General features: G+C 57.3%; 1 protein-coding gene across 1 annotated transcript; it reads left to right on the forward strand.

Moving 5' to 3' along the window:
- The first annotated feature begins 859 nt into the window (after window positions 1–859).
- On the forward strand, window positions 860–21,616 carry STX1B (syntaxin 1B). Its single transcript, XM_059692227.1, has 10 exons — window positions 860–1,176; window positions 11,414–11,488; window positions 11,688–11,787; window positions 11,867–11,941; window positions 14,316–14,389; window positions 14,885–14,993; window positions 15,178–15,251; window positions 17,702–17,839; window positions 17,941–18,051; window positions 18,307–21,616. The coding sequence occupies exons 1-10, from the start codon at window positions 1,147–1,149 to the stop codon at window positions 18,385–18,387; spliced, it is 867 nt and encodes a 288-aa protein (XP_059548210.1). The 5' UTR covers window positions 860–1,146; the 3' UTR covers window positions 18,388–21,616.
- The last annotated feature ends 51 nt before the right edge of the window (window positions 21,617–21,667 follow it).

Raw genomic sequence — 21,667 nt, forward strand, 5'->3', positions numbered from 1 at the left:
CCAAGGCCTGTTGGGGCCAAAGCCCCATCACAGGAAGGAGCACAGGGGTGCGGTCAGGCTGAGGCTGGGAGACAGAAGAGGAGAGGTGGGCGCCAAGGAGAGGGATGCAGGTCCTGGATGGTCAGGGGCGTCGGGATTTCCCTCCCAATGTGGGTGAATTTTCCTTTTAAAAGGCAGCTCTATCTTAAAGGTCGGCCAGGAGGTCTGGTTAGGTAGCGAGCACCCCGTCCCTGGAGGTAGACAAGCAGAGCTCTGAGACTCCCTGCTGCCCAGGGACTCACACTTCGAGTGGGAAAGGCTGTGCAAAAAAAAAAATAAAAAAAAAATGCCCCTTGTCCTTCTCAGCGAGGCTTGGCTGATTCCTCACATCACAAAAGCCACCTAGGGTCAGTCTTGCTATTTCTAGTGTCCAGAGAGTCTCCTGCAGGGCCACGCGCGCACAAACTCACACACACCCGCGCACACACACACACACACACACACACACACACACGCAGAGGGGGTCGTGCACAGGCTCACACTGATACTCCCAGACACAAAACATAAAATCTGCCCGTCCCGCCTGCTGTCGGATTCGCAGCCCCTCTCCCAGGGTGTTCCTTCTCTCGCCCCTTCTCGCTGCTCCGCCCCCGCCCCCACCGCCTCCCCGGCATCGCAGCCGCCGCTGCACCTCCCGTCTCCGCATCTCTCCGGCTCCTCTGGCTCCGCTCCCCCCCGCCCCTCCTCGAGGACTCTCCCTTCTCCTCTTCCTGGGTCCCCCTCCCCGGACTACAACCCCCAGGCGCCCCCAGACCCGGGTGCTGCGCATGCCCCCTGCTCCCCGCCCCCTCCCGGTTCCCCCCTCCCTCCCGGGCTCCTCACCTCCCTCCACCCCCCTCCCCCGCGCCTCGGCTCCCGCATCCCTCCATCCAAGCCTGTGCCGCAGCCGCATCGCCACCGCAGCCCCGGCAGAGCCGAGCCGGTCCAGGCCCTTGCCCCTGCTCGGCCCGCCGCCCGCCGCCCCCGGCCCCGCCCCCGCCCGCGGCGCCTCCCCCAGCGGCTCTGCTGCGCCCCCGGCGCCCCCAGACCCCAGCCTCCCGCGCCCAGCCTGAAGGTAGGAGCGGCAGCCCAGGCAGGAGGACGAGGAGGAGGAGGAGCCGTCGCAGGATGAAGGATCGGACTCAGGAGCTGCGGAGTGTGAGCTTGGGGGTGGGGGGAATATGGGGGGAGGGACCCCGATATTTGGGGAGCGCGTGGGGGTGGAGTGGGGCAGGTGCTGGGTTGTGGGGGCGCCGGGGGAGACTGGAGGCGGGTGGCAGGGGCACCACGATTTCTGGCGGCACCTGATGTTCCCCAGCGAACCTGCATTTGGGGGACAGTGGCTGGGAGGTGCTGGGGGCCGGTGAGACGCCGGGGGCCGGAGAGGCTCCAGGGCCTTGGACACCCCCATCCCCAGGGGGGCCCTGGTCTAACCTGGGATGGGAAGAGTGAATGTCAGGAGGGAACTGGAGGGGGCTGTCCGCCCGGCAGCGGATTTCGGGATCGGAAGGCTGGGCTGTTACTGGGCCAGGCTGAGTCCAGCAGGACCAGAGCGGGGGGTGCTCTGGGGAAGGACACAGGTTGGGACCGAGGTGCCCACACCTGGCCGGGAGTGAAGTGTGTGTGTGAGTGTGTGCGTGAGTGTGTGCGTGCGCACGTGCGTGTTGCTCCACGAGAAGGGGGCACCTCAGACTCAGGAGGGAAGGGGCTGCCTCGGGAGACGGCCAGAGGGCCGGGCCTGAGCCGGGGTGACCCCGGAGGTTGGAGGTGGGGTTGCAGAGGAGAAGGAGGAGGTTCCAGGCACAGGGCGGCGGAACTGGGTTGTCTGACATGGACTGTGCTCTGCGGGGGAGCTGCCCCTGAGAGCCGGGCCGGCGGCCCTGGGCCCGGTCTGCAGGCCTGAGAGGCCAGGCCCCGGAGTCTGGCCCGGCGGCGAGTTGTGCTTGGGGGGCTGGTGTCTGCAGTGAAGGCTGCCGATTGGAGGGGCTGGGAGAGGGACCTGGATGAGCCTGGTGTCTGGTGGGGAGGAGGCTGGGGATTTGGAGAGCTGACCTGCTGTGGCCCCGGGTCTTGTGGTGAATGAAGCACCCGCCCCAGCTCCTTTACTCCGTTTGAGGGTCAGGGAAACCGGGCTCAGAGATGGGCAGGGACTTGCCCAAGGTCACCAAGCAAGTGAGTGGGAGGGTCAGCCTGGAATGTGGGTTTCCTGGTTGCCAAGTTGACACAGGACTCTGCTTTTTTGGCCTTTGAAACAGAGTCTCAACATGAAGTGGGGGGGGGGGGGTAAAAACTCTTTGGAGAGCCCCCTGGATTTGGAGGTGGGAAAACAGGTTCCTAAGACAGGAGGTAGAGGCCAGTGATTGCTGTCTCTGGGGAGAGATGGGCTGGCAAGTGGGAAGGAAGCAGGAATTGGTGGTCAAGGGAGGGAATGGTGAAGGTTTATGTCTTTGTTAAACTTACTGAATAGGCATCAGGAAAATAGCAATAATAAAAAACAACCAACACTTATGTGCCAGACACTGTTCTAAGGTTTATACGTATTAACTCATGTTGATTGTCACAGCAACTCTAGGAGGCTGGAACTAGTGTTAGCCCGTTTTAAAGATAAGGAAACTGAGGCCCAGAGAGGTTAAGTAACTTAACCGAAGTCACGTAGCTAATAAAAGGCAGCCAGGCAGGGGCTCCATCCGGGCTCTAAACCGTCCTTCTCTCAAGAAGTCGTTTTCATCCCAAACAGGTTGCCGTCCATGATTTTTTAGACCCTCGCCCACCTCCTGGAAAGGCGGGTAGACTGAGAGACTCCCTCATTTCATAGTTGAGGAAACTAAAGCCCGCAGTTGGTTAAACAACTCGCCCACGGCCACACGCACAACTAGCAAGTGAGGAGTGCAGATCTGAACCCAGAGCCCCTGCTGCTAAGACTATCCGTGACTCCAAAATCCAGAGAAATGGAAAGTGGGTTGGGGTGAGGTGGTGGAACTGTGGTGGAATCAGAGAGAGGAGGAGGGAGGGGGAAGGGATGGAGGAGGAGGCAGGGGATGGGAGTCTTCATCTGAGTGGGTCAGGGGACCCCGCCCAGAGGTGAGGACTCTGTCACTCGGGCTCCTGGGGCAGCGAGGCGGGAGGGGTGGGAAGTGGTATGGAGGGTGAAGGGCTGGGTGCCTGCTGGTGGCTCTGCTGTTAGTCATAGCTCTGGGAAACTGGAGATTTGGGAGGGGGTGGGTGGAGAGGAAAGAAGCTGCCAGATGCAAGGAGTGCTGAGGGTCTCCTGCCAGAGTTAAGAGCAAGGAGGCTGGGAAGCAGGAGAAGCTGCGCAGGGCGTGGGAGGCCTGGGAAAGGGCTCCCTGGGAGCTGAGACGGATGGGGCAGTGGTGGGAGGGCATGTCCGCCCAGCAGGTGATTGTCTTTCCGACAGTGCTTTCAGAGTTCCCAAGGGGTTGTCGGGTATGTTTATCACATAGCAGTTGAGGGCACAGATTTGGGAGTCGGACGGTTTGGGTTCAAATCCTGACTTTGCTACTTCCTGTGTGACCTTGGGTAAGTTGCTTAACCTCTCTGATGGTCAATTTTTTCATGTGTGAAATCAGAGTCATTGACAATTTGCAGGGTTATCCTAAGGGCTGAAACTAGTTACTATGCAAAAAGTACCTAGAAGAAGGCCTGGTGCCCAGCAGCACTCGATGAATGTTTGTAATTCCACAGCTGACTTGTTTATTTCTCTTGAACCCTTGAGATGGGCAGGATGTGACCCTAATTTATTTTAGAGTAAATTGAGGGCCACACAGGTAACCTGACTTGCTCAAGGTCACACAGCTGTTAATGGCAGAGCCAGGGTCAAACCAGGATTTTCTGTCTCCCGTGTACCACACCCCTTTGGTTGGGAACTGGGAGGTGCTTGGCTGGAATGGAGGCTGCAGTCGGGGTTAATCGGCTGGATTGGTGTCCCAGGATCCACAAACGGGCCAGGGACGGGGCTCAAGAGGAGAGGAGGGAGGGCAAGGGAGACAGAGAAGGCTGGTGGGAGAGAGAAAGCACCAGGAGAGACGCTGTGGGCTGAGGAATGGGAAGACTGGGAAATGGAGGAGGGTGAGGCCTGCGCTGAGGGAGGCTGGACTCTGAGGCCTGGTGGGAATGGGGGCTGTTAGAGGACCAGTCCTGTGCCCGAGGGGAGGGCCGGCCCGAGTCCTACCTGCAGCGCTCAGGTGTGGACCGGCACAGCAGGCGCTTTGGAAAGGCAGACCTGAGAGAACAGGGAAGAGTAGCCCCGTCTGTGCCAGAGGGACTGAGACGCAGAGCGCCCTGGGTGCCCAGCCGGGGCCAGCCCGCTGCGCGGGGCTTCTTTCTGCTCTGCAAACAGCAAGCCCCCCCCCCCCCGCCCTGCCCCCCCACCGCCCTGCTTCTGAGGACCCTGCACTTGTTGTCCCCTCGGCCCAGAGTGCGGGTCCCTCTGTTGCACGCTCTCCCCTCTGCCTGGAACACGCTTCCCTCTGCCGTGAACTCTGTCCCCCAGGCTGTGGCACAGTGGACTCCTCAGGACTTAGCTCAGGGGCCGGCCCGGGAAGGCCCTCCCTGGCCGTCCGGTGTAAAGCCGCCCCTGGCTCCTGCCTCTCTATCACTCCCCTGGCTTCTCTCTCCCCTGCTCCTTAGCACAGCCTGACATTGTCTTGATCGGTTTTCATTGTCTGTCTCCTGGAGGCAGCACCTTCTTCCTGTCTCTTTCACCACTGTTCCCAGAGCACCTGGGAGAGAGCTTGGCGCCGATCGTACATCCTGGTTCGATGAATGAGTGACTCAGTGGGGCGGAGGGAGGATGCGGAAGGGAGTAAGTGGGAAGGCAGGGAAGGCAGGGGACAGAGGTGGGGTGGGGGGGCTAGCCCAGATGCTGGTGGAAGGAGAGGCCCAGGTCAGGGCACAGATGGGCAGAAGGGGGGAGACAGGCTGCTGCCTCTAGATCAAGCGATGCTTGCACCCCTGAGGAGCACGTGTGAGCACGTGTGTGTACATGGGCCCATGTGTATTCACTCACACACACACACACACACACACACACACTCTGTGACTTTTCTGTCACCCAATTCCCGTCTCTTTCCACCTCTGTTTTAGTCACCCTGTCACCACCGGTCGCTTTGGTCAGTGACTTGCTGGCTCACATTGTCCCTCTCCTCCTCCCATCTCCCCATCTGTCTATGTTGTCTCCTACTGCTGACACCCACACAGGGGCCCGTGGTATCTACTGGGGAAGGACTGAAGCTGGAGGCTTGGATCCGATCCGATTACCCCTATTCCCCAGGCAGCTCCCGGGGTGCCCAGGAACTCCACTCTCTCATTCCATGCTCAAGCGCTTGAGGGGTGTTGAGCCATAAAGATCAAAGTGTCTGGCTTCAAATCTAGGCATCGCCCTATCAGCACCCATCAGCTATATAATCTTGGGCAAGTTACTTAATCTCCCCATGCCTCAGTTTCCTCATCTGTCAAATGGGAATATGGATAGTTTCTAGTTCATGGAGTGGCTGTAAGATTAAACAAGAAGTTCAAAGCACTTGTAACAGGGCCCAGCTGCTAATCAGTACATATGTGTTGTGTTAGATGTACTAGAGATATATAATTCTTTTTTAAAAATATTTTTTATTGATTTCATAGAGGAAGGGAAAAGGGGGAGGGAGAGAGAGAAACATCAATGATGAGAATCATGGGTTGGCTGCCTCCTGCACGCCCGCCACTGGGGATTGAGCCGCAACTCAGGCATGTGCCCGACTGGGAATTGAACCGTGACCTCCTGGTTTGTAGGTCAACTGAACCACACTGGCGGGGGCTAATTCTTTTTTTCTTTTAATAAAATTTTAATTAATTTATTTATTTTAAATATATTTTTTATTGATTTCGGAGAGGAAGGGAGAGGAAGAGAGAGGTAGAAACATCAATGATGAGAGGGAATCATTGATTGGCTGCCTCCTGCACGTTGGACCAAGCCCACAACCCAGGCATGTGCCCTTGACCGGAATCAAATCTGGGACCCTGCCCTGACTGGTTTGGCTCAGTGGATAGAGCATCGGCCTGCGGACTGAAGGGTCCCAGGTTCGATTCCAGTCAAGGGCATGTACCTTCATTGCGGGCACATCCCCAGTGGGGGTTGTGCAGGAGGCAGCTGATCGACGTTTCTCTCTCATCGATGTTTCTTACTCTCTATCCCTCTCCCTTCCTCTCTGTAAAAAATCAATAAAATATATTAAAACAAACAAACAAAAAAAACCTGCGACCCTTCGGTCCACAAGCCGACGTTCTGTTCTATCCACTGAGCAAAATCCTCACACAAGCACATACTATTTTTTGTTGTTTTGTTAATCCTCACCTGAGTATATTTTTTCCTTTGATTTTTACCAGTAGAGAGAGTGGAAGGGAGGGAGGAGGGAAAAGAGAGACACATCGATTGGTTGCCTCCTGCACACTGCCCAACTGGAGCTGGGATGGAACCTGCAACCCAGGTGTGTGCCCTTGACCAGGAATCAAATCCAAGACCCCTCAGTTCAGGGGCTGACACTCGAACCACTGAGCAACACCAGCTAGGGCAAGGACATGGTTTTTAAACATATTTTTTTAAATATATATTTTATTGAGTTTTTACAGAGAGGAAGGGAGAAGGATAGAAAGTTAGAAACATCAATGAGAGAGAAACATCGATCAGCTGCCTCCTGCACACCCCCTGCCAGGGATGTGCCAGCAACCCAGGTACATGCCCTTGACCGGAATCGAACCTGGGACCCTTCAGTCTGCAGGCTGACGCTCTATCCACTGAGCCAAACTGGTCAGGGCGACATGATTTTTAAAAATTGATTTTAGAGAGGGAGAAAGAAAGAGAAACATCAATTGGTTGCCTCCCACACGGATCCTGGCTGGGGATCAAACCCACAGCCTGGGTATGTGCCCTGACTGGGAATCAAACCGATGACCTTTAGGTGCACGGGACACTGCTCCAACCAATGAGCCACACCAGCCGGGGCGAGATGCATATAATTCTTATCTTCATTTTGCTCATGAGGAAACAGAGGCTTGGATTGTCCAGTAAAGAGGATCAGGCACATTTGATCCTCTTTTCCTAGGTCGTCTCGTTTGCCCGCCGTCTCACTCTTTTAGGCTGGCCAGCTTCCAGATATGGAGGCTGTGCTCATGATTGAACATGTAAACCCCAGAGCAGGAAGGACTGCGCACCTGTACAGCCCACCCATTTCACAGCTGAGCTGGGGCCCAGAGAGGGGCTGAGATTCTCCTAGGATCACACAGCGAGTCGAGCGGAGGCGAGAATGCCTGGCTTCCTTGTGTGAGCTCCTCCTGCCGCCAGGCACCTCTTATGCTTTGCTGTCCTGGCCACGGGAGTTCGGCAGGAGTGAGGACACAGCAGAACGGACTCTCTGAGGCCAGGTAGGAAGGGAGGATGGAGGGGAAAGAGCCTGGCATTTAGCACCGGACAGTTGAGGCCCCACCTCTGGCCTTATTTGCTGCGAAGCCTTAGACAGTTAGGCAGCTTCTCTGAGCCTGTTCATCACCTGTAACCTGGGAGGGGAAGGGGTAATAGCCAGCCCCCGCTTAGCGTTCATTTTCTCTCTGGCAGATGGGGCATCCTCCCCCCCACCCCGCCTGGTTTCATTGCCCTCCTGCCCCCCATTTGGGGCAGACATTATTGCCACCCAGCAAATGCAGAGGCTGAGGCTCAGAGGGGAGAAGCCATGTGGCCTTCTAGCTACTGACTTGGGCAAATTCCTTGGCCTCTCTGTCTGTTTCCCCATCTACAAAAGGGAGCGATGATACCTACCTCAGGAGGCTGTGTGTAAGAATTAGAGGGAGAGCCCTGGCCAGTGTAGCTCAGTGGGTTGGAGCGTCGCCCCATGCCGAAAGGTTGCAGGTTTGGTTCCTGGTCAGGGCACATACCTAGGTTGCAGGTTAGCTCCCCAGTCAGGGTGCATATATAGCTGCTTGATGTTTCTCTCTTACATCGATCTCTCTCTTTCTCTCTCTCTCTCTCCCCCCCCTAAAATCAATAAAACACATTTTTAAAAAAATAATCAGCCAAAACCGATTTGGCTCAGTGGATAGAGCGTCGGCCTGCGGACTGAAAGGTCCCAGGTTCGATTCCGGTCAAGGGCATGTACCTGGGTTTCGGGCACATCCCCAGTAGGAGGTGTGCAGGAGGCAGCTGATCGATGTTTCTCTCTCATCGATGTTTCTGACTCTCTATCTCTCTCCCTTCCTCTCTGTGGAAAATCAATAAAATATATTTTTAAAAAAATAATCATATGGCCCTAAATGGTTTGGCTCAGGATAGAGCGTCGGCCTGCAGACTGAAGGGTCCCAGGTTCGATTCCGGTCAAGGGCATGTACCTTGGTTTCGGGCACATCCCCAGTAGGAGGTGTGCAGGAGGCAGCTGATCGATGTTTCTCTCTCATGGATGTTTCTACCTCTCTATCCCACTCTCTTCCTCTCTGTAAAAAATCAATAAAATATATTTAAAAAATAATCAAATGGATAAATATATGCGGAGTGCATAGAATGGTATCCATAACGTGCTGTGTAAATGTTTGCCATGATTAAAATGTTGGTCAATGGTCCTCATGGAGTTTTAATGAAGATTAAATGAGATAACAAAATGGTAAGGTCTATGCAAAGGTGCTCTTAAATGGCAACATTTTGCCAGGATTTCAGGGCACAGAGCCTCCCCCAGATTGGACCTTGAGAGGGAGGTAGCTGGGGCAGAAGGGCTGGCAGGAGGTGGCCCAGTCTCCAGCTGTGGAGGCGTGTGGGGGAGGCCTGTCTTAGATGCCTAGGTTTCCCCACTCCTTTCAGCCTGGGCGCCACTCTCCTTTTTCCCCTCTGACTCCTGTTCCCTCATCTGTGAAATGGGGACAGTGGTATTTGCTCTTCCTTTCTCAGCCGGGCTATGTGGATCAAAAGGGATTATCGATGCAGAAGTGTTTGTGAACGGTAGCGGATTGTTAGCGCTCGGCTCTCTGTAATTATTACACCAAATAGGTCATACTTGGGGCCTCTGTCTTTTTTCCTGTCTCAAGGACAGGGAAATAGGCAGGTCGCGTGCCTCAGGGCAGAAGCTAAGGAACTGGCTCTGGGAACAATAGGAGAGACAGAAATTGGGCTTCAGGAAGTCTAAGTCAGCATGGGGAAGGGAAAGAGAGAGAACAGGAAAGGGAGGCCTCGCGACCTGTGGGCAGCTGGGCTAAGTTGAGTGCTTGAAGGCAGAGAAGGGGCAGAGGCCTGGCTTTTGGTGCCAGGGGAAGGAGTCCTCATGGGGTAGCTCGCTTTTTTTTTTTTTTTTTAATGTATTTTTATTGATTTCAGAGAGGAAGGGAGGGGAAGGGAGAGAGAGAGAAGCATCAATGATGAGAGAGAATCATGGATTGGCTGCCTCCTACACGCCCCCCACTGAGGATGGAGCCCACAACCCAGGCATGTGCCCTTGGCCAGAATCGAACCTGGGACCCTTCAGTCTGCAGGCTGACGGCTCTATCCACTGAGCCAAGCCGGCTAGGGTGACACCTGGCTTTTTGAGGACAAAGCATCATGGGAGGCTGGTGGGGCTTCAGAGACGAGCCAAGCACCCCAAGTCTCTAAGGGCCAAGGTCTGTGGGGGTGGTCCCGGGTCAGGTGGGGGCTTGAGACCCATCAGAGTCCCAAGCCTTACCTGGTGCCACCCGTCTTCTGGGGCAGCTGTGGGCAGAGATGGAGGAGCCTCCCTTTCCTGGTGGATTTTGGGATTCTCTGGAAATTAAATGTCAGTGCGGAGCACACTTTCCGACATGGTGTGGGCCCGTCTGCGGGAGAATTCCTGGAGTTTCCGGGCAGGGCGTGGGCAGGAAGCTGGTGGCTTCTAGAGTCCGGCTGGGTCTTCCCTGGGCTTTCGGTTCTTTCCAGGGCCATCCGGGCTCTGCGGATCCCGCCTTCACCCGCTGTCTGGATTGCAGCTAGGTCCCATCTGGCTGTCTAGGTTCGATCTGAGCTGTCTGGCATCTGTCTGTGCCGAGTCTGGTTCGGTCTGAGCCCGTCTGGTTCTGCCCGGGTCTGTCTGCGATCTGCTTGGACCCTGTTGAGGTTCCATGGGAGCTCTTCTCTTTAGACACCCCCCGCCCCCGGCCCCCGCTAGGCACACGCTTTTTGGATCCTGTCTTGATTTCACTCAGGCTCTGGAACTGACTAGTAGATTCTGAGTGGTTCTTCCTGGGACTCAGGGTGAACCCTTTAAGTTTCCCGTGGGGCTGGTTAGGGCTGCAGGTGTAGTTAAGCTGGGAGGGCTCAGCTTTTGCCCTCAGACTTCTGCCCCACGCAGAGAATCTTGAGTCAGGAGGGTAGCACCGGCGAGCCTCCCTGCCCCTCCCCTTTTCCCAGCTCCGAACGAGTGTGCAGACGTGAGGCTCTGAGGCTCTGAGGCTGGGAGACCAGCTCGGGGGGCCTCCCAGATGCCCCGGGGTGCGGGTGACCGCGGTGTCCGCACGTAGCAGCACGCAGCTCTGCCCTGGGTCTGCGTGTGGGTGAACGTCAGCCTGTTACTGTGTCTCCGTGTGGGTGTCAGTGGGCCTGTCTGTGTGCCTGGTGTGTGTCACTGGTCTCTCGGTGGAGGTGTGGGTGTGTAAATCCCTTTGTGTCTGTGAGCCCTGGGGGTGGAGGGCTGAGCAGCTGCAGGTTGCAACTAGGAAATCCAAGCAAGTGAGAGTAGGTGGGTGTGAAGTTGGAAGAGGCTGGATGAAAGCAAGTGAATCCACCAAGGAGAGTCGGGGAGTCAGCAGGGCAGCGGGGGCAGAGCAAGCTGAGGGGTGCGGGTGGGCAGGAGGAGGAAGACACAGGAGGGAGGGAGGTCGGGGTGCTGCTGTGTCTCCTCCAGCCCTCATGGGGCCTGACTGCTTGCTCAACCCGGCACCGCCCCGCAGCCGGCAGTGAATTGACCTTGTACAGGGGACATGGCAGGGAGGGGGCACGCAGGACGGGAAGGAGAGGCAGCAAAGTGAGGCCTGGCCCAGTGGCTGAGGGATGGTGGGGAGGTCCGGCTCCTGGGCCTCCATTCCAGACCCCTTCTCAGAGCCCAGAGCCGATCACTGCAAGGCCGACATTCAGCTGGTTGTTACAGTGTTGAAACACCTCCGTGCTGGTTGGTTAATAGCAGGTGCTGTGGTTCCCAGGGCCACATCCACCCCAGAGGCGCCTTTAGCTCATTCCCATCAGCTACCTGGCCTCTGCTGTGCTGTTCCACCCCATGGCCAGTGTTCGTCCTGACTGCCTGGGGGCTGGATGTGCACCCTGCCCATGGCCCCTCCCAGACTCCTGCTCTGAGCCTGGAGCTGGCAGCAGGGCCCCACCCTGGTCCTGCTCATGGTCTCCACCTTGCTTTGTCGCCAGGCGAAAGACAGTGACGATGAGGAGGAGGTGGTCCATGTGGATCGGGACCACTTCATGGATGAGTTCTTTGAACAGGTAACTGAGTCTCCAATACCCCAGGCCCAGAACCTGGCCCCCAGCCAACAACTCCCCCCTCCCCACTCTCTAGCCCTCCACCCCTTGGCCTTTTACCAGTCCCTCTGGGTCTGCCCATTTCCCTGAACCCCGAGTGAGCCCCGTGGATGCCCTGTCTGGCCTGAAGACTTGCCTGGGCATCGCCAATTTGCCGCCCCAGGTGGAGGAGATCCGGGGCTGCATCGAGAAGCTGTCGGAGGATGTAGAGCAAGTGAAAAAACAGCACAGCGCCATCCTGGCCGCCCCCAACCCGGATGAGAGTGAGTGGTGCCGCGGGGCGGCCGGGGGCTGGGGCTGGGCTCCACCCAGACTTCTCACTCACTCTGGCCCCCTCCTCAGAGACCAAACAGGAGCTGGAGGACCTCACCGCAGACATCAAGAAGACCGCCAACAAGGTGCGGTCCAAGTTGAAAGGTGAGGACTGCAATCCCCCCCGAAGGAGGAAAAGGGCTCTGCCTCCCGGTGGCCGACAGACCTTCCTGTCAGGAATGTCTGCACGCTTCTAGGAGCCAGGTTCTTGCACAGTGAGGAAGCACACAGCCCGTTTCCCTCCTTGCTCCAGATTCCTTGAAGAAAGAGACACGACAGGGAAATGAGGGAGAGGGGGCGAGCTGTCCAGATTGTACATGAGCTCTGCCGGTTCCATCAGAAAACCAGAGCCTCCCAACTGGCTTTAGCTTCACTCAGGCCTCGTTTCCCCGGAACAGGTGCCAGGCATGGTCCCAGGCACCCAGTAGGTGGGTTCAGCAAATGCTTCTGAATTGGTATCCTCGGCTCAGGACAGATTGGACTGTGTGGCTGACATCAGGGGCTGGCAAGCTTTCAGGAGGGACTTGCCAAATGCTCATGTATTCACTCTAATTTAAGGACTTGGGTGCTGGTAATAACCACCTTCCCCCAAGGCATTGTGGGTTGGGAACCTCCTTGCCGGCCGGTGCCAGGGGAATAGCAGTGCTACCGTGATGCTGCTCTGTCTGCTCATGGCAATCCAGCAGCAGACAACATGGGCCAAGCGCCTCCTCTGCCCGAGCCACACTGCCGGGCTGTGGGGGACGGGGGCCGCGGCAGATGCCTGGGCCTGCGTGCTGTGACCTCGGTCCGGGGAGAGGAGGACGGAGACCTGATGCCCTCCTGGACTCAACAGGAGGCCGTGTGTTAGCCAGGGCTGATCTGTACACACAAACCTTTTGCACTCAGGAGAGTGTGCGGGAAAGGAAAATGGCCTAAACTGGGAGCACATGCAGTACAAATCCAGGCAGAGGGAGCCCAGCTGACACCATCACTCATTTGGACAAGTACCCTTCCCTCAGTAAGAAAAATGGAAGCAATTTCAAAGCTGGCTTTTTTTTTTTTTGTAGCAAAATCCTTTCTTCCCAAATGAAATCTTACAAAGAACCCCAGTATATACATAAAAAGCCGGCTGTTCTGGCCGGACTGGGGCTGGAACACTCCCATCAAGTTCCTTCGCAAAATCAGGGTTCCATGGAACACAACTTAGAAATAAGTCCCTGGGCTCCCTGATCTCCTTGGGCCCGTCAAGCTCTCACCTTAATAGTCTCTCTGTTAGACCATGAGGAGGGTTCCATGGCTTAGGGGTTCAGGAAAAGGTCAAGCACCTAGGAAAAGTGGCAGGAGCTTCTAGAAGCTGACCTTCCAGACCCCAGAAGGAGGAGCTTCTCTCTCCGTCTTCCTCCAGCTGTGTGGCGGCCCGAGCTCGGTTCTGTGTGGCGGCCCGAGCTGGGTTCTGTGTGCGGCGTTGAGTTGTTTTGCCCATTCGAGCCTCGGTTTCTGTCTGAAACGGGGATCACATCACTGACCTCCCGGGGTTTTTGTAAGAAGTCAGTGAGGCTGTCAAGTAAAGGACCCCTGCGCCCAGGGCTGGGCTCCAGTCCCACGGGCAATAGGATCCGGGTCTGGACGGAGTCTGACCTCCCCGGGGCGTGTCTGTGCTTTTCCTGCAGCAGCTGGGCCAAAGCTGCCTCCGTCACTGCCCCGCGTTGCTGCAGGGAGCGGGGTGCCGTCCAGCCCCGTAGGTCCCTGCTGCCAGCGATGTCCTCAGGGCCCGGCTGGAGGCCCTTCCAGGGCTGAGGGGACCCGGTGGCGATTCATCCCGCTGCATCTCCGAGCCCAGGACATCTTACCACAAGCTCTTTCTTAGAAAATCTGAATAAGTGTCAGGAGGGCAGGATCCGGAAGCAGAAACCCCAGTTAATCTGTGCGCTTTTCCAGAATCCTTTAGAAGTGGGAATCCCGGGACAGGGTACCTGGTAGGGCAGCGGGAGAGCTGCTTTCCCTATGGAGCTTCCATCCACTCACATAGAATTTGCCAAGGAAATGGTGGCCTCTGAGCCACCTGGCAGTGCTCGCCTCCACGGAAAACCCCGGGGTGGGCTCCGGCCCCTTCCCGAGCACGCGGCGAGCGAGCTCCCTGCACGCGGCCGTTCACATGGCCCGGGCCGCACTCCCTCGCGGGAATGGGCCGGAGTTACAGCTACGGGCTTTCCAAGGCCCAAGCCAACGACGGAACAAGTAGTGCCCTTCGGTCTGGCGACTCCGCGGCCCTCAACCGCCCTCCCACCTGCCCTCCCGACCCCCTCAAACGCCTGTCCCTTTACTTTTCGGCCTCCTGCCCCTCACCATGGATCCTTTACTGTCTGCCTTCGCCACGGGTGTGACATCTCTTCACAGGCCTGGGGCCTGCCTCGGGGTGTCGGCCCTTCCTCCGTCCCGGACCCCCGCCCCGCACGCCCCGGGTCTGCGGCCCGTCACTGCATCCTCTCTCCCGCAGCGATCGAGCAAAGCATCGAGCAGGAGGAGGGGCTGAACCGTTCCTCCGCGGACCTGCGCATCCGCAAGACCCAGGTGGGAGGCGGGCCGGGCGGGGGCGGGCCTGGACGGAGCCGGGGAGGGGTCGTGCCGGTGGGGGCGTGGCTACAGCGGAGGGCGGGGCGATGGGCGGGGTTGGGTTACAGCGGGGGGCGGGGCCTGGACGGAGCCGGGGAGGGGTCGTGCCGGTGGGGGCGTGGCTACAGCGGGGGCGGGGACGACGAGCGGGGTTGGGTTACAGCGGGGGGCGGGGCCTGGACGGAGCCGGGGAGGAGTCGCGCTGGTGGGGGCGTGGCTACAGCGGGGGCGGGGCGATGGGCGGGGTTACAGCCGAGCGCGGGTTCGGGTCACATCCTAAAATGCCCTGCCCGCGGGTTTGGCTGTAAGATAGGGAGCCAAGCGGCAGGGGACTGTGCTTGGTGAGGGATTGGGGTGGGGAGTGATCACCCCTCCTCTCCACTCCACCTGTGCACTAACGGCTCCCCCTTGGTCTCTGCTCCCTGCCTCCTGATGTGTGTACCCCCACCCCAGCATTCTACACTCTCCCGGAAGTTCGTGGAAGTAATGACCGAATATAATGCGACCCAGTCCAAGTACAGGGACCGCTGCAAGGACAGGATCCAGCGGCAGCTGGAGATCAGTGCGTGCGCCTCCCCTCCAGACTCCCCAGGCCTGCCCAAGCCTCCTTCCAGGCGCTTCCTCTCGGTGGAGGGGCGCCTGGCCTAGGGCCCCAGGGGAGGGTGGTGTCCCGGGTCCCTGCCCCATCCCACCGCCTCAGCGCAGGCTGGCCCAGCCCCTGAGCATGGAGTCCTTCCTCCTCACAGCCGGAAGGACCACAACCAACGAAGAACTGGAAGACATGCTGGAGAGCGGGAAGTTGGCCATCTTCACTGATGATGTGAGCGCGGGTGGGGGTGGGTCTGTTCTGTAAAGCAGTTGCACCTCCTCCCCAAACGTAGGTTAGACTGAAGGGCCTAAGTCCACCTGGAATAGCTGGCATCGCAAGGCCTGGGTCTGGAGCTGGGGAATTCCATGGGAGCAGAGCAGGAAGGCACCCCCATAAAATGCAAACAGTAGTGTGCCAGGCGCTGTTTTAAGCACTTTACACATTCACATTTACCTACTAACCTCATTCAGTCCTCACCACAGTCCTCTGAGGGAGCCACATTTCACGGGGGAGGAAATGGTGCCCAAAGAGGTTAAGTAACTAGGTGAGGTCACACAGCTGGGGGCAGAGCCAGTATTGGAATCCACGGTGGAAGTACAGAGCGGGACTCTTCGGTGCTAAGATGCAGAACGCCCTACTGACGCAGGCTCTTTCACCCAATGACTAGTGTGCCTGCCTTTTGAAAATTTCTAAAAAACCCTGTTTTAGTTTTGCACACTGTCCTGCCCTTGTCATCTTGTATGTGAATGGATGGGCTTCCCCCAGCTGTAGTTCTTCTTTCTCTTTTGAATTTTACCCTGGCCTGCCAGTTCTGTCTATTTATGCTTCTGGTGGTGGAGTGGCTCTATGTAAGGCTTCTAGACCAAGTTAAAGTATGTTCAGGGACTTTCTAGCATTTTGTTCCTTAGATAACTGGCCTTTGTTAAATTAGCTTCGAGCAAATTGATTGTGGGCAGCTAGCCTGGAGCTCTCAGCTCGGCTAGGCTGTCTGTCTGTCTGAGGACGGAGGGAAGCTGGTGAGTGGTCCTAAGAAGGCAGAGCTGAGCCCTGCCAGTTAACCAGCCAGTGCAGGGTGGTTGACACCTTGCTTGAGGGCTGTGCAAGGTGCAGACAGGCGCTGTGGTAGCTGACTTCTACAGTCAGGGAAGGCTTCCTGGGAAGTGGCATTGAGCTGAGCCTTAAGAGACAAGGAGCGTTTGGACAGGGGGAGATGGGCAAAGGACACTCTAGACCAGCGGTTCTCAACCTGTGGGCCGCGACAGTATGCTTTCATTATGTTCAATGTGTAACAATGAAAATACATCCTGCATATCAGATATTTACATTCGATTCATAACAGTAGCAACATTACAGTTATGAAGTAGCAACGAAAATAATTTTATGGTTGGGGTCACCACAACATGAGGAGCTGTATTAAAGGGTCACAGCATTAGGAAGGTTGAGAACCATAGTGATTAATCACAAAAACAATATGTAATTATATATGTGTTTTCAGATGGTCTTAGGCGACCCCTGTGAAAGGGTCATTCGACCCCCAAAGGGGTCGAGACCCACAGGTTGGTGACCCACAGGTTGAGAACCACTGCTCTAGACAAAGGAACAGACTGGACAAAGACAGGGAGAGTGGACCACTTGCCAAACAGCCATTGGGTGATTCTGGCTCCTGTTGGATAGCAGGAGATGAGGGTAGAAAAGGAGCCCGGGCCTTGACTGCTAAGATAAAGGTGTGGCTCTAGCCGGTTTGGCTCAGTGGATAGAGCATCGGCCTGCGGAATGAAGGGTCCTGGGTTTGATTCCGGTCAGGGGCACATGCCCTGGTTTCAGGCTTGATCCCCAGTAGGAGGTGTGCAGGAGGCAGCCGATCAATGATTCTCTCTCATCATTGATGTTCCTATCTCTCTGTCCCTCTCCCTTCCTCTCTGATATCAGTAAAAAAAATATTTTTTAAAAAGATAAAGGTGAGTACCCTATGGATAGGGGAGCCCTGGCAGGTTTCAGAGCCGAGGAGTGGTTCGATGTGGTCTAAACAGTGAATCTCTGAAGGGAGCGGCCTGGCTCAGGCCAGGCATCTGTGGGGAGGAGTCTCTCTTCCACTGACTCTTGAGGCGTCAGTGCACCCCTTCATTGTTTCTCCCCTTCTCATGGCATAGTCTCCAGGGGCTTGTGGGCACCCTGCCTTCTCACCTGGGCCTCCTCTGCTTGCAATTCTCCCCCCTCCCCCGCCCCTTTCTCTCTGCTGTGTCTTCTTCCATTTCTCTATCTTCCTTTGACCAGACAGGGGCCCGAATACTGGTGGGGCCTTGGACACTGTCTCCCTTCCCAGAGCGTCTGTGGTGTGTGTGATAGGGACAGCCCTGGCTTAAGGGGGCGGGCTGGGGGCAAGTGTTATTTCTTGTAATTTAACAAACTTGTCTTCAGTGCTGCCTGTATGCCAGGCACTGTTCTTACCAATGTACACATATTAACTCCTCTGATCTTCACAGCGACCATGAGGTGGGCACTATTATTATCCACGTCTTCTAGGTGGGGAAACTGAGGCCCGGGGCGGTTAGATCATTTGCCCGTGGTTGCAGCTAGTGAATGACAGCTAGGGTTGGACCCAGCGCTCTGGCTGCAGGCTCTGAGCTGTTACGGGAGTGAAGGGTGGTCTTCAGCAGCCGCCCCCCCCACCACCACCCTAGATCAAAATGGACTCCCAGATGACGAAGCAGGCGCTGAATGAGATCGAGACGAGGCACAACGAGATCATCAAACTGGAAACCAGCATCCGCGAGCTGCACGACATGTTTGTGGACATGGCCATGCTCGTGGAAAGCCAGGTACGGCCTCTGCCCTGCCACACCATGTGGAAGCCGCCCCCCTCCCTGGGCTCCCTCTTCCAGCCCAGCCCACGCCCCCCCCATGCACATACCCTCTGCAGGGCGAGATGATTGACCGAATTGAGTACAACGTGGAACATTCCGTGGACTACGTGGAGCGAGCTGTGTCTGACACGAAGAAAGCCGTGAGATATCAGAGCAAGGCCCGGAGGGTGAGCGGGGCAGGGAGGGCCTGTGGGCCGGTGGGCTGGAGCTGGGGGGCGGGGTGGGGCGGGGCTCTGGCCAGGGCTGAGGCAAGTGATGAAATTCTCTGAAAGGCCTTATCTCTGGCTCTGACCTCTTGGTTTTTCTGTTTTCTCTCCCCTCTTCTTTTCCCTCACACCCTCCCCCCATCTTTCTGTCTGTTTCTCTTTCTCTTAAACTGCCTCTCTCGCCTCCTCCTGTCCCATTGCCCTTTCTGCCTGCAGAAGAAAATCATGATCATCATTTGCTGTGTGGTGCTGGGGGTGGTCTTGGCGTCATCCATTGGGGGGACGCTGGGCTTGTAGGCCCACCACCCCTACCTCCCCCAGACCCTTCCCCCATCACATCGGGAGCAATACCCCCACGACCCCTTTCACTCCATCCCCTGCTCCAGGCTCACCCCCAAGACAGACCCAGGCAGCCCTCTCCTTACCCCCCCCCATCAGACCCTGGAGTCCCTGGACCTCACTGCACCATGGACCCTCCCCCCACATAAATAGCAGCAGGCGTGATTACACATGCACACCAACATGCATGCCGCCGGTACGTGCTCGAGACGAGTGGACACCCCAGCCTGTGTGTGTGCGTTCACAGATGTGTGTAGAAGCACCACAGCACCCTTCTTGCCCCCACCTTGTCTGTGTGTCGTCTTAGCTTTCCCCTTTGCTCGGTTGTTGTGTAGACTGTGGCCGGGATCACACAGCAGCCCACCAACTCCTGCTCTGTCTTCTGTGAATAGGTGTGTGTGTCCACAGATCTGTGGACACATAATTTTGTGTACATGGAATTTTGTGTTTGAGTGTTTGAATCTAATGCAATAGCACTTCTTCCACTGACACCCCCGCCCCCACACCTGCTATAAACGGGGCAGGTTGTGCGTGTGCAGATGGTCCTTCCCAGAGGATCCAGGTAGGCCCAAGTTCACGGGCCATGGCAGGCACCCCACCGAGATGTGGCGCAAATCTTCCTAGTTTAGTCACCCCAGGCCTGGGTCCCGGGGGAGAGAGAGAGAGAGAGAGAGAGTGTGTGTGTGTGTGTGTGTGTGTGTGTTGTGAGCCTTGGAGTTGAGCCAACGTGAGTGGAAGCGTACAGTATAAATAACCTCGCTTGGCTTGTATATACATGTGCATTTCCCAGCAGGTGATGCGAGAACTGTGTGTGTCTCAGGATCTGCCCGAAGTGCTGGCAGGTCTCCCCAGACAGAGAGAGCATCCATGCTGCGCCCTGGACACGGCTGGGCGGGCACAGGAAGCGGTTTGGACGGTCCGTGTGAGCGTGTGTGCGCACTGGCACGGAGGCTTGCTCCACGGTGTTTGTCCCGTTTATATATGCGCACACGTTTCTCTTTAAGGTCTCGCGCCCCATCCAGGCTTGTCTATGCAGATTGACTTGCCCCTCCCTCTCTCCCCGGAGCTGCTGCCAGCATCTGGTCACGGCCACACGCTGCAACATCAACGTTGTGCAACTGGCACATTCTGCCCTGCCAGGTGTCAGAGCCCTTTCTCTTCCTCTGTGTCCCGGCCAGAGGACAGGCCTGCACCCGTGAGGGCTGGGACACGTGTGCTCACTCATGCCCCGGCTCAGGAGGCCTCATGTAGGTGACCACACCCAGGCACACAGCAGCACACTGGAGCACACGTGCCTGCTACCACGGGCATGGCGCCCATACAGGCCTGCCCCCATTTGCACATGAATGCCTCCTGGAAGGGCCAGCGTGAGGAGGCCAGTGTGGAGAGTCACCCCAGACAGCAAGGGAATGAGAGCATTCCTGCCTTCCGCACACTTATCTCAGAATATGGGGCCCTCGCCCCATTTGATGCTCTGGGCTCCGTCTCAGGGGCCTTGGTTTGGGGAGCTGTTTGTCGCAGGTGCACTGGAGTGGCCAGTGTGGCAGCAGCCACTCGGGATGGGCTAAGTCCCGGGATCCATCCCCTGGACACATTTGCTGAAATGTCTGCCATCGCTGCTCCCCAACTAGGGTGAGATTGAGGGTGGGCACAGGCCCGGGTTTCTGATGGTGAGAAAAGGGCTAGCTCCTCCCTTGTGTAGGCGACACATGCACAGGTGGGTTCGTGCGTTTGGTGGCTGATGGGAGGTACATGAGCAAAGGATAATGTCAGAAGCCCCCGCACTCCGTGGCTGAGGAACATGGACCCACATATACAGGACTGAACACACAAGTACAGGAATGTGCCCTGCCGTCGGGGTGGGCATCCATGTGCACAGGGCAAAGGACTCAGGGTTGTGTGCAGATCATTTCCCAGGATTCCGCTTTATGTGAAGTGTGTGTGTGTGCGTGTGCGTGTGCGTGTGTGTGTGTGTGCGTGTGACAATGCAGATGTGACCTGGGACACAGTACCCTCCCCACCCCCATGGCAGCTCCTCCCTGCCGGGCTGTTTGGGCTCTGCTTGTGTGTGGCCAATACGTGCAAACCCCAAGCTGTGCTGTCCTGAAGAGGGGCGCCTGACTGCATTCCCAGAATGCCCTTCTGCAGGACAGGAAGTGGCCCTGTGTCTGCCGGCAGCCCTCCCGCTCCCTTTTCACTTCTTTGGGGACGTCAGAGAGGACCATAGCACTCCCCCCCCCCCCCCGCCTTTCCTTCCGGTTGCCCGGCCAGGACACCCTTCCGCCCAGGTGTTTCCCGCACTCCCACAGCCTGGGGGCCACCAGGAGGCTGGAGCCAGGCAGCTGCCTCCTTGCGTGGTATTAGGCCCACAGCTGCCCATCCCAGCGTCAGACCAGAGGATCCCGAGGTCTGCTGTGCACCAGCCCCCACAAGTCCCAGCCTCATATGATGTGTTTGCGTGTTGGCTGCTGTGTCCCGTGTGTTCTGGAGTGTTGTCTGGGGGGGTGTCTTTTACGTGGTCTTGGAGGAGTGTGTGCTGCCCACCCTCCACACCTACAACCATGTGTGCCCATGGGTGGTCCCGGCCTGGCCAGGGCTCACCGCTTCCCTTTCCCTTCCCCCTTTCGCCCTGGCTCTGCCTCTCACAAAGCACACTGCGCGTGTCCATCCCATGTGCCTGTGGGTCGATGCACGCTCATGCCACGCCTTGAGCGTGTGTACATGATGTGTTCTATGCATTCACCCTGCCCCCCAGCCCGCCCCGCAAAGGACAAGATGGTGGCCCCCGGCTCCCTTCCACCCACCTGCCCCCTGCCCGCTGTGCAGCCGTGTGCGTTGGCGTGTGTTTCCGTGTCGCTGGCGTGTCACGTGATGTAGCTGTGTTTGCTGACATGAGCCCGCCCCCTCTGTTTCTCCTTTGGTTTCTAGAGCTCTTTCCCTCGCCTCTCCAGAGGGGACAGGACTCTCGGGGCCTGGCTGGGGGCCCAGAGCCAGGCCGCCCTCTCCTGTTCGCCCTCAGAGACCCATTTCTCTCTATTGGTGACCAAGTTGCAAATGGATAAAACACAGGAAAATTCTGCCCTCTCTCCCCAGCCCTGCATGTCCTGTCCCCAGAGCCCCCTACCCCCACCCTGGGCCGGGTTGGGCCCCGTGGAACGGGAGAAATAGCAACCAATCCAACAGCGGGCGTGCTGCGTGCTCACTTCCTTCTGTCCCCAATGGGACGGGCGCCGCGGGG

The sequence above is a fragment of the Myotis daubentonii genome, chromosome 4, assembly GCF_963259705.1.
Source record: "Myotis daubentonii chromosome 4, mMyoDau2.1, whole genome shotgun sequence".
Taxonomy (NCBI): domain Eukaryota; kingdom Metazoa; phylum Chordata; class Mammalia; order Chiroptera; family Vespertilionidae; genus Myotis; species Myotis daubentonii.